This window comes from Ceratotherium simum, chromosome 29 (assembly GCF_057802395.1).
Source record: "Ceratotherium simum simum isolate JZ-2026a chromosome 29, ASM5780239v1, whole genome shotgun sequence".
Lineage (NCBI taxonomy): Eukaryota > Metazoa > Chordata > Mammalia > Perissodactyla > Rhinocerotidae > Ceratotherium > Ceratotherium simum.
The window spans coordinates 15,081,218-15,094,100 of NC_141928.1; the positions used below are offsets into that span (position 1 = coordinate 15,081,218).

At 46.0% G+C, this 12,883-nt stretch overlaps 1 protein-coding gene across 1 annotated transcript in view; it reads left to right on the forward strand.

Moving 5' to 3' along the window:
- TTLL11 (tubulin tyrosine ligase like 11) overlaps positions 1-12,883 on the forward strand; it is a 235,594-nt gene that overhangs the window by 92,202 nt on the left and 130,509 nt on the right. The window contains exon 4 of the mRNA XM_087419160.1: positions 2,218-2,793. Coding sequence (XP_087275286.1) covers positions 2,218-2,793 — 576 coding nt within the window. The remainder of the gene's footprint in view (positions 1-2,217; positions 2,794-12,883) is intronic.

Sequence of the window (12,883 nt, forward strand, 5' to 3'; positions counted from 1 at the left end):
ATAATCTTGATTTGTATGGTACTACTCTGGCAAAGAGCACAAGAAATATTCTGTAATGCAACGAATGACAGAGACTATTGACCATGTAGTTTAATTTATTTAAGGCATATACACTGAATTCAAAGGAGAAAATATTGCTCCCGATAATATATTGAACTGTTAGTATCTTCAGCATAGCAAAATCTTTCCAGAGGGAAAAATTACCCATCGGTGCAAACCTGACATTTTTCACTTCCTGATCCATAACTGCCATTTCTCCAGCACGCTTATATTTACTGTAAAGGGCCAAATGTATGAATGCTGTGGATGAATATTAAATAACTACATAAACGTCAAGGTCACAGTTCCAAGAAAGGCTCAGTGGAGGGCCCTGGGAGGCTTGCATTGATCTCTTGTGAAGTTCCGTTCTCGAATCCTGCTGACAAGGGGAAACAATTGATGTGGACCATTATTAAGGCTTTAAGTGTTTCTCCGTCGTTAAAGATCTTTTACAAGCCCGGAGTAACTGATAGTGCCCAAGGAATTGGCAAAAGCTTCACTTAGAAATATAGGCTGGTCAGAGAGATCAGTCAAACCGAGAGTGCAGACGCCCTGGGTTGGGGCCTGCTCTGAGTTACAGAGTTCAGAACGGAAGGAAGACAGGCCTGTTCTCCTGCTCTTTCAAGCCACAAGCTGCAGAGAGAGTGGCTCTCTCTTGCAAATCCACCTTTACATTTCCTCCGGCTTCCCGCCCCCGGGGGAAACCTCCTCTCCTGCCATCCAATCCCTCTGTTCTCCAGAGCTGCACGAAGGATCTGACAAACGTCTGGGGGAAGTGGGCATGTATGAATGATGCAGACCCAGCGATCCAGACTGTCTGGGCTGGTCAAGTGCCCCAGACAATTATGTGAGTGTCCTGCTGACCTGGAGCTGGGAGGAGAACAAATATTATGGACAGAATCTAGTCTCAAAAAGATCTCAACAGACTGAAGGATTGGCCAGGTCTACTAGATGAACCTCATGAGAGATGTTAATGTAAAACTAACATTTGCCGTGCCCTAGCTCTGTGTTAGGTATTGTGCTTAGCTCTTTGCACATTTTAGTTTATTTCTTCTTCTTCTTTTTTTTTTTTGCTGTGGAAGATTAGCCTTGAGCTAACATCTGTGCTAATCTTCCTCTACTTTATATGTGGGTTACCGCCATAGTGTGTCTGACATATGGTGTATGTCCGCGCCTGGGATCCGAACCCAAGAACCCGGACCGCCAAAGCGGAACACGCCCAACTTAACCACTATGCCACGGGGCCAGCCCCTAGTTTATTTCTTCTTTATCATGACCCAGGGAGGGTAGGTTTTTATCTCCCCATTTTTAAGATGAGGAAACCGAGACGTGGTGGTCCAGAGGAAGATGCAAGCACTTTAGAGCCCTTGATCTGGATTCCAATCCCAATTCTGCCCTCAGTTAGCTGACAAGTTACTTCATCTAAAAAATAGCACTAGCCAGGCTTGATGGCTGCCTTTTATGAGTCAGTTTCTGTGTGCTTAGCTCTTTGCATTTTTTATCATGTTTTTTTGGTGTGTGTGTGAGGAAGATCAGCCCTGAGCTAACACCCATGCCAATCCTCCTCTTTTTGCTGAGGAAGATTGGCCCTGGGCTAACACCCGTCCCGATCTTCCTCCACTTTATATGGGACGCCGCCACAGCATGGCCTGACAAGCGGTGCGTCAGTGCGTGCCCAGGATCCAAAGCCAGCCCGCCAGCAGCGGAGTGCGCGCACTTAACCGCTCTGCCACGGGACCGGTCCCCTATTATCATGTTTGATCCTCAGAATAATCTTACTCCTATTTTACAGATGAGGAGGGTACAGATAACCTAAGTAACTTGACCAAGGTCACACAGTAAGTAACAGGGCCAGGATTTGAGCCCAGGCAGTCTGACTCCCATGCCCACACTCTTATCAACTGCTGCACCCTCTCCATTTCCTAGATTATTAAAAGAGAAACACTGTACAGATGAGATAACTTACGTAAAGTGCCCAAGATAGTACCTAGTGCATAGTAGGCACTCATCAATGCTACTAGATCATTATGGTCATCATCGTCATTGGTTAAATGACTCACTCGTATAGGCAGGGCCAATTTTGTCACTCATTAACCAAATGTTTGCCAAGGTCCTGCTCTGCCTTGGGGGTCCAGAGGGGAAAAAACCACAATGCTAACCATTCTTTCTTCCCCCCAGGTTCGAATGGTGAAAGATGGTGACCCCTCCTGGAAGCCCACTTTTATTGTGAAACCTGATGGTGGTTGTCAGGGTGACGGAATCTACCTCATTAAAGACCCCAGTGACATCCGCCTGGCAGGGACCCTCCAGAGCAGGCCGGCAGTGGTCCAGGAATACATCTGCAAACCTCTCCTTATCGACAAGCTCAAGTTCGATATTCGTCTGTATGTCTTACTAAAGTCCTTAGATCCCCTAGAGATTTATATAGCCAAAGATGGACTCTCTAGATTTTGTACTGAGCCATATCAGGAGCCCACCCCCAAAAACCTACACCACATCTTTATGCACTTAACCAACTACTCACTGAACATCCACAGCGGTAACTTTGTCCATTCGGACAGTACTAGCACAGGCAGCAAAAGGACTTTCTCGAGCATTCTTTGTAGGTTGTCCTCCAAAGGTGTTGACATCAAGAAGGTCTGGTCTGATATCATCTCCTTGGTGATTAAGACTGTCATTGCCCTGACTCCAGAGCTCAAAGTTTTCTACCAGTCGGACATCCCTGCAGGGAGGCCGGGGCCCACGTGCTTCCAGGTAACCACTGCTAGTTCCCAGCCTGAGTTCTCAATCTTGGCGGGGCCTATAGGGAGCTCCCTGGCCTCATGTGGGGTGAGGGATGGAATGGGATGGCCAGAGTGGGGAGGGGTGGCTGTTGGCGTTAAACCAGGGTCCGACTTCCAGTTTTTGATTTGCTAGCTGTGTGATTTGGGCAAGTTACTTCCCTTTTCTTATCTGTAAAATGAGACTACTAGTACCTTTCTTAAAGGATCCTTGTAAGAATTAAATGAGATAACGTATGTAAAGCCCAGTGCCTGCCATTCATTTATTCATTTTTTCCTCCAGTAAATTTTACCACCTGCCTAGTAGGGGCCAGGCACTGTCCAAGGTCCTAGTGAGACAGCATGTCAGGTCCCCGCTGGCTGATGCAGAGTCTACTATCGTGGGAGACAAATAATTTAAAAAGCAATTAGTATACAGTGTCACAAGCACTAGAATGGAGCAAGAAAATTACTGGGAGCGTGAGATTGTGGGACCATCCAGCATTTTCTGAGTGGGAGTGAGGGTGGTCTGGGAAGCCTTCCCAGAAGAAGCGGCAGTTAAACTGGAACCTGAAATACAAATTAGATGAAGCAGGTGAGACTGGATAGGTCTGGGGGAGACAAAGTGTTCTAGGGGGAGACGTGTTTGCAGCCCTAGGGGTAAGAGGGGAGCATGAAGTGTTCGAGGAACTGAAAGAGGTTCCATATGGTTGGAGGGTGGGGTTTGAGGCAGAGAGGTGGAGGGAGATGAGGGAAGATGAAGTGGGAGAGGCAGGTAGGGGCCAAGTCATGGAGAGCTGAGGCAGTGGGGGCCCCTGGAGGATGTTAGCAGGGGACTGATGCACTCAGATTTGCATTTCTGAAGAACAAACCAGCTGCTGGGTGGAGAATGGATTGAGGCAAGTCTGGGAGCAGGGAGGGAACTAGTGAGCCAGTTGCTTTCATACAAGCAAGAGATGATACTGGCTTAGATTAGGAAGGTCTTGGTGGAGATGGGGAAAGTAGATTTGAGAGCCAGTAGGAGGCAGAATGTCCAGACTTGGTGATTGCTTGGGGCTGGGAGAGGGTGGAGAGACAGAGGCAGTGAGGGAGGGAACCAAGGCTGACTCACAGGTGGCTTAGGCACTTGGATGGATGGACAGAAGCCACTGGAAGGGGACCAGGCTTGTGGGGGGAAGGCCAGGAGTTGGGCTTGGACATGCCTTTGAAGTGCCTATGTGACATCCAAGTGGAGGGGTTGAGTGGACAATTGGACATTTGGGCCTGGAGTTCAGGAGAGAGAGATCTGGGCTGGAGGGGAAGACTGGGACCTCATCAGTGGTCAGATGGTGACTGAAGCCTTGAGAGGCCACAGGGTGAGAAGAGCCCTGTGGGCACCACCTTTTAAGTAAGGGACAGGCAGAGGAGGGGGACCCAGAAAATGTGGCCAAGAAGAAGTGACTTCAGATATAGAAGGCGTCTCAGGAGAGGGAGCACCCTAAATGCCAAGGAAGATGTGTTTGGAGAACAAGCAGGTGGGGGTCCACTTAGGCAGGTGCTGCTAAGATGTCACCCAAGACCAGAACTGAAGCTGTCCATTGTACTTACTGACTTCAGCCAGAATTGTCTTCGGTGGAGTGAGGGGACAGGGGCCAGAGTGTAGTGGACTGAGCCAGAGTGAGGCAGGGAAGGAAACTGGAATGAGGGTAGAGCATTCTTTTGGGTCGTCTGGCTGTGAAGGCAGTGGGGAACGTGGAGTCCAGGCACTTAGTAGGTGCACAATTTCCTGCCACCAGATAAATCTGAATGGGGAGCAGATGATAAGACAGAGTACCTCCGGGACCCTCTCCATCTAATCTTTAAAATTATTTTGTAGTAGTTGCTGTATAGAAAAGAACACATGAAACATATATGTAAGCTATGAAGCAGAACAAAATGATCATCCCAAACCCATCTCCCAGCCTAAGATCTCCAATTACTGTGCTTTTCCCCCATCCCATGTCTCCACTCACCCCCCAAGGTAGCCATTACCCTGAATTTTATGTTTATCATTACCTTGCTTTAAAAGTACTTTTATTACACATGAATGTATCCCTAAACAATATATTGTTTTGTTTTGCTTGTTTTTTGAGCTTTATAAAAATGCTATTATAAAGTATGTAGTCTTCTGCCACATTCTTTCCCACTACGTGTTGATGTGGGTCGTTGGTACCGTTTCATGTGCACTGCTGTATGTTCCACTGTAAATAGGCACAATTTGTTTCTCTGTCAATGAACACTGGGGTAGTTTCTAGTCTTCTGTCTAAGACTGTGGCAGGAGAGTAACAGGTAGCACAGAACAAGAAGGGAGAGGGGAGGTAGTGGGGCAGCGTCTCTAATGGATGGGGCCTTCATTTAAAAGCAGGAGAGGAGGCTGGTCCTAAGGTGCAGCCCTGAATCCAGAGAGGCTACACCGGGGGCTGGGCACCAGTCTTCAGGATTTCCAGGCAGGCTGGTGGAGCCCTTTGGAGGGGGATTTGGGCAGTGATCAGTTCCAGGAGGGCTGGTTGTCATCCAGAGATCTGTCCAGGATGGCCGGCTCAGCCATCAGGCAGGTGCCTTAAGGCATTAGAGAGAGTAAGTGGGCAGAACTTGGACGTAGGACCAGAGAAAACAAGTCCTGGCCCGAGCCATCAAAAGGTCAGGGCAAAGGGGACAGTGGCAACGTGGAGGCACCCAGGGGTCATCTGGGGGACTGTGGTCACATCTGTTTGACAGTAACAGCTATTCCAGGAGTGTCATGTGGGCCCGGCATGCATGGCCAAGCCACAGAGCCCTGGCATAGTGCGGGCGCAGGGTGGAGGGCCAGGGCGGCTGTTTGCTATGGACAGGCTGCATGGGGCAGCCGTCGGGATGGAACCGGGGCCCCAGCTGTGGGGACTGGAGTGCAGACAGGGGGGGAGCCACTGGTTTGGACAGATCCCGTCCACCCAATGGAACCGCAGCCCTGGGCCGTTTTCCATTGCCTGACCGCGCTAAATGCTTCCAGGCCTGGGGTCAGGGGAGGAGCCCAGGGCCCGGAGTAAAGCCCCAGGGGGAACTCCTCGCCTTCCAGCTGTGTGACCTGGGGCAAGTTTCTTCACGGCCCTGAGCCTCCATTTCTTTCTCTCTGAATCACCTACACTCACTTCCCTACCTGCCTTCCGAGGAGTACTGTGAAGTGATGCAGGTGAAATACTTTGACAAGCCATAAAGTGATAGATAAGTGATATTTGTTTTACCATACATTTCAGATTCACAGTGATTGAGGAAAGATTATTCTTTTCTCCTTAGAGTCTTCTCTTGCTTTCTTTATTCTTATCATTTGTTAAAACACTTGTTAGTTTGGATCTCAAACACTTGAACTAGTTTGGAGCCCAAAGATTTAGGGTCAATGCATCGTTCTGCCATTGACTTGCTGTGTGATCTTGCATAAGTCACTTAACTTCTCTGTGCCTCAGTTTCCTCACCCACCTCACAGAGTTGTTGTCCAACTCACCTGAGCCAAAGATTATGAAGGGCTTTGCAAACTACGGTGTTCTGTGCATGTATAATAAATTATCTCTGCTTTGAAACCCCTTTTGCTTGTAGCCTGGGCCTGGCCCAGATTGCATTCCAGAACATAAACCCTAGCCAACAAAATTACATTTATCTTAAACATGTGACTGTGACCCCTTTCCAATCATAGCCACAATAACTACTTGGGAAATTGTGATGGCCCAGAGCAGCTGCTGGCGCGGCTCAGGCTGTGGGCAGGTTTCCTGTAATCTGTTGCCTAGGAACGTGGCTGCCCTGTCATTCGGCCTGTCCCCCTGTCATTGCTCAGGCAGCCCCCAGCAACATATCCTCCTGTCAGTCTTCTTGAGGGCAGCAGTGTGACTCTGGCTTAAACAGCGAGGGCCATCTGTGTAGATGATTCATGTGGCAGAAATACACACACAGAGGAAAGGTCTCCAGCTCAGCTTTCCAGAACATTCTTTCCCAATTCCACTGCTTGGTCTCTATCTTCCTCTATCTCTGTGTCTAATTCTCTCCTTGGCCATGATCCTTCCCCTTAGATGTCTGGAGGAGACACCTTCCCTACATCCTAAGGTGCTTCTCCTCTCTTTCCTTTGTTCTTTTGACCTCCTCCTTCCCCTCAGCCCCAGACACCCCACAGGAAGGAGGCGAAGAAGCAATCCAGTGATCACACAGGGGCTTGGTTTGAGCTAACCCCAGCTCCTCCGTCCAGCACTCTAGCTGTGAGTGTGGCAAGTTAACCTTTCTCTGCCTCAGTTTCCTTATCTGCAAACAGAGATAATACTTGTGTCTACCTCACAGAGTTGTTGTGAGATCCCATGAGAGAAAGCCATGTGGAACGTTTGGCACAGTACCTAGTACACAGTAATCACTGACTAAATGACAGATTTTATTATTATTACATCGTTTGGTATCTGTAACAACAGTTCTGAAACTTGTCTATGAAGAAGTGTCTTGAAGTTATAGGAAACCATGAAATTTTCACATTTTAAACTTAATGGAACACTGGTGTTCCAAGGAGCGTAGTTTGAGAACCGAGTCCTTAGCTTGGTATAGGTTGCCTCCCAGCCTGGCCCCAGCCCAGCTTCCCTGTATCCTCCCTGAGCCCTGCAGGCCTGCCAAACAGAGCCGACTTCTGTCTCTTGGACATAACTTGTGCTTTCCCAGTTCTGCCCATTTGTTCTCTTCTGTTTTGGCCTGGCATGCTGTCTCCTATTCTCACTTTTTTGAAATTCAATGCCTTCCAACAGAGTGCTGCTCAAATCCTACCTTCTCTTTAAAGCCATCCTTGACTGCTTCTGATAGTTAAACTTTTTTCTTCCCTTGGACACATTCCTGGGGCACCCACTGAGACAAACCCTGAGCTAGTTGAGGGGCAGGTGGTTATGGATAAGACACATTTCCTGCCACTGAGAGGTGCACAGCTTAGTGAGGAAGATGACACATGAGAATCACAATTCCTTGTAATAAATGCTGTAAGAGGGCGTATGCGGGAGAGCACAGAACAGGGAGTAATTTAACTTTGCCTAACCCAGTAAGAAAAGGCTTCCCGGAGGAGGAGATGCTTATGCTGGAGCTTAAGGCATGAAGAAGAATTTGCCAAGCAGGAAAAGGTGAGGGACACCACACTCTCCTTTTTTCCCTCCTGCCTCATTGACTGCTGCTTCTCAGCCTCTTCTGGACTGTCAGTGTTGGAGATCCCCAGGATTCCATCCTTGGAAAGTTGCCTGCTTATCTACCACCACTCATCTAGCCCTGTGGCTTTAAGTACCAGCTATGTGCTGTTGATGCTAAATTTGTGTCTCTAGTCTTGACCTCTCCTTGAGCTCCAGACTGGCCTATCCAACTGCCCACTTTCATTTTCTACTAGGATTTCTAGTGAGCATCTTACACTTGACATATCCAAAATCAAACTCTTGGTTTCCCTCCCAAACTTAGTCTCCCGTTGTTTTTTCTGTTTCAGTAAGTTAATAGCATTCAATCAGTTATGTAGATCAAAAACGTGTCATCCTATTTCTTCTTTTTCCTTCTTTCATAAATCCAATCCATAAGCAACTGTTGCAAAGAGAGTTTAAAATTCATCCTAAATGTAACCACTTCTAACCCCCTCCACTGCTACCATCCCAGTTCAGGCAGCCATCACCTTGCACTTGTAACACTGCAGTAGCTTCCTAATTGATGTCCCGTTTGTCACCCTTGCTGCTTATAGCCTATTTTTCTCACTGTAGCCAAAGTGATTCTTTTAAAACAAGTCAGATAAAATTACTTCCCTTGTGTAAACTCTCCAATGGCTTTCTCACTGCACTTAAAATCCTGGCTCCTTACCATGGCCTACAAGATGCTACATAATCTGTCCCTTGTCTTTCTATCTGACTTCATCTCCTGCCACTCTCTCCCTTGCTCACTCCTTGCTGTTCTTCAAAAGTGGCCTCTGTTCTTGCTGTTCCCTCTACCCCGACAGCTCTTCCTTAGCAAGTCAAGTGACTTATTCGCTCACTTCATTCAGTCCCTGTTCATATATCACCTCCTGAGACCTGCTTCTGGTCATGATGGAGTCACAAAGACTGGACTTAACCTCCTTCTGCAAACAACTAAAAAGCTAGACAAAATACATGAAATAAATGTTTTCAGATTTTGGACAACAGACAGCTCAGCGATGTGATCCTCAAGGAAAGGGGAAAAAAACCAAGGTGAGTCCTACGGTTGCCTCAGCTTTCTGTCTGGGGCAATCTCCAGAACATGGGCACAAGGAGGGGGAACCGAAATAGAGCCCTGTGCCCTCAATGAGTTGAGGTGACAGAGATGAAAGTTTGGGAAGGCTGAGGTGGCAGCAGTTCTGTGGGAAGAACTCTGAAAAGGAGGGAGCCAAGCAAGAAAAGAGCTCCAGAAACCTCATGGGATCCCCATGTGTCTTTGCTGAGTGCTAGGCCGTGCATGTGTGGAGTGTTGATCCGCAAAGTTGGGCAAAGAATGGCCAGTAAACTGATAAGCTAAACAAATTCCAGAGCTCACACAAAGCAGGGAGATGTTCAAGCTCTGAAAGGCTAGTGTGGATAGTCCTTGATGACCACTGGGAGCATTCAATGGAGACTCTAGAGAAGTTATGCCATAATGGACCGAATCTTCCCTGGAATGAAAGTTACTCTGGGCCCAACCTAGTAAAGCTTAAACAGTAGGCCTTGAAGGTGTCAAACTAATCTGCAAATAACTAACTCCAAAACAGCCTAGCACTTTTTAAAAGAAGACAAAATCCAGACACTCAGCATTATAGCATTTGCAATGTCCAGCATCCAGTAAAAAACCACTAGGCATTTCACAAAGCAGGTAAAGTAACCCATACCAAGGGGGAAAATCAATAAAAACATACCCAGAAATATTAGAAATGATGAAACTAGTAGGAAAAGGATGTTAAAACAGCTATTATAACTATATACAAAAGTTTAAAGGGAAATATGTGCTTAATGAATAGAGAATGAAAGCTATTAAAAAGAACCAAATGAAACTTCTAGAGAAGAAAACACAATATCTGAAACCAAAACTTCACTGGATGGGATTAACAGCAGATTAGACACTGCAGAAGAAATGGTCAGTGAACTTGAAGACACAGCAATAGAATCTATCCAAAATTAAAGAGAGAGAAGAAAATGACTGGAAAAATAAATGAACAGACCTTCAGTGACCTATTGTACAATATCAGTTGGTTTAACATATGTGTAATTGGAGTTCCCTGAGCAGAAGAGACAAGGAAGATACAGGAAAATATTTGAGGATATGGCCAAAAATTTCCAAATTTGTTAAAAACTATAAACCCACAATCCAAAAAGCTCAAGAGACTCTAAGGAGGATACACACACACACACACACACACACACCAAAGCTAATCATAATCAAATTGTGGAAAACCAGTGATAATAAGAAAATCTTAAAAGCAGCTAGAGAGAAAAGACAATTATGTACAGAGAAACAAAGAATAACCAAAAAGTTCTCATCAGAAACTGTGCAAGCCAGAAGAAAATGGGATGACAAATGTCACTTCCTTAGAAAGGCCTTCCCTGACCATTGTATCTAAACCACCAAACCTTCCCCTCCACCTTCCATGTCACATTCTATGTTCTTACTTTGCTTTAATTATTAACTTGCTTGTGGCCTCTCTCTCCACTAGAATGTAAGCTCCAAGAGGGCAGGATGTTAAAACGTCCTTTGACTTGCTCACTGCTTTATTCCCAGTGCCTAGAACAGTAACTAGTATTTAGTAGGTGCTCAATAAGTATTTGATAGATAAGGTTGTCTTCCACGCAGAAGAATATACAAGCAGAGAGCAGCAAAGCCTCCTAGAACCTCTAATAGTTCAGCATAATTAGAGCCCAAGATGTGCAGTAGTGAGTGTGTGGAAATAAAGCTGGAGTGTGAGACAGATGCCAGGTCATAGAGGAACTTGTAGGACATGCTATGGAACTTGGGTTTCATTCTGTAGGCAGAGATTGTAGGCAAATGAGTGTTACTATTCTACTTGTATTTTAGAAAAATTACTCTGGCAGCCCCTTGTGCCAGATGAATCAGAGGGGAGAATTTGAGAGAGGGAAACTAACAGGGAAGCTATGAAAGTAGCCAGGGTGAAAGATGGTGCAGACCTGCTGTGGACTTGAAGTAGTGAGGGTGGACCAGATCTAGAAAGCTCTTTGGGAGGTGGAATGTACAGGAGTTGGGGAGCAGCTAGATGTAAAGGATGAAGGAGAAATTTTTGACTTAAGTGGTTGGGTGGATAAGGAATATAGGAGACAAAGTAGATTTTAGAGAAAGACGGTGAATTAATTATCTATTGCTGAGTAACAAATTACCCCCAAACCTCACAGCTTAAACTAACAAATATTTATTATGTCACAGTTTCTGTGGATCAGGAATCTAGGCTTAGCTGACTGCCTCTGGTTCAAGGTCTCTCAGAAGGCTGCGATCAACAAGTTGGCCAGGACTGCAGTCATCTCAGGGTTTGGCTGGGGAAAGATCCTCTTCCCAGCTCACTCACATGGCTGTTGGCAGGCCTCAGGTCCCGCCTGGCTATTGGCTGGAGCCATGAGTTCCTAGTCACCTGGACTCCTCCATAGGGCAGCTCACAACATAGCAGCTGGCTTCCCTCAGAGCGAGCAAGAGAGTAAGAGAATGCATCCCAAGATGGAAGCCGCAGTCTTTTTATTACCTAATATTGGTAGTGACATCCCATCATTTCTGCCCTATTTTATTTGTTAGAAACAAGTCACTAGGTGCAGCCCACACTCAAGGGGAGGGGATTACACAAGGGCATGAATACCAGGAGGTATTCCTGGGGAGGGGGATCGTTGGGACCATCTTAGAGGCTGCCAAGTACAGATAGTAAGCATGGATGCATTGAATTTGAGGAGTCTGGGACCGCCCAGTTGGGAATACCCTGGATGCAGATGAATGTGTAGTTCTGGGGCTCAGGAGAGAATCCTCTCTCATTGGAATGTAGCTTGGAGCCTTTGCCTGAGTTTACAATTAATGGCTCAGGATCCTATTCTCCCCAACTTCTTTGGAAGCTTCTAGAGGTCAGGGATGAAGGACAGATATCTTTGAATCCCCAGGGCCCCTCAAGTAGGGGGTATGCAACACCTAATTGCTGATTGAATTGCTTGGATTGGGGCAGAGTATCACAAGATTGAAAAGTTCTCTCTCTCCATTTGACAATTCCTACTCTATCACCAAACCACAAAGAGGTTTTCCCCTTTCTAAGCTGCAGGTTTCTGGTCTGCGTAAAATAGGTGTTAGACTAGGTTAGTAGTTTTTCAGAAAAATACAAAGCTTTTTCTCAGTATGTAAAACAGGTAAAAGTTGATCTGATCTGGCCTCCCCAGTGCTTCCCCACAAAAGAATCTCATTTTGAAAAACACCGGACCACGTAAATTCCTGATTTTTCTGCCAGCTCTGATATTCCAGGATTTTATGAGAAGATCATCTCTAAGCTCCTCCCAGTTCTGTGACTCTGTTTATTGAGATCCATTGGTGCTACATATTTCATCAAACTTTTGAAAAGAAAACAATTCATATATCCTTGAACCTGTGAAAAATGTAATAAAGCTGACCTTCGTTAAATGCTTACTATGCATCAGGCAATGTGCAAAATATTTTACATTACATTATCTTTATTTGATCCTGTCTCTCCTACTTGGTTGTAAGCTCCATGAGGGGAAGGACTTTGTCTAGTCCACTACTAAATTTCCAGAAGCTAGAATAGTTCCTGGAACATAGGAAGCATTCAATAAATATTTTATGAATGAATGAACTAAGGTATGTACTATTCTTATTCCCATTTTACAGATGAGGAAACTGGGCCTTAGAGCTGCTTAGTAACTTGCCTGTATTACACAAGTTGAAGGCAGAACTAAGATTTGAAATTGTCTCCTCTGGACTCCAAAGCCACTAATGCCGTTTCTTTTTGGTGGGTTAGTAGGAAACTGGAACAGGAGCTAGCATATACTGAGTACCTCCTATATAATGAGCATAAACCTAGGTCCTTTTTGCTTCCATTATCAACTACCCTGCAAGGTAGCCATTGT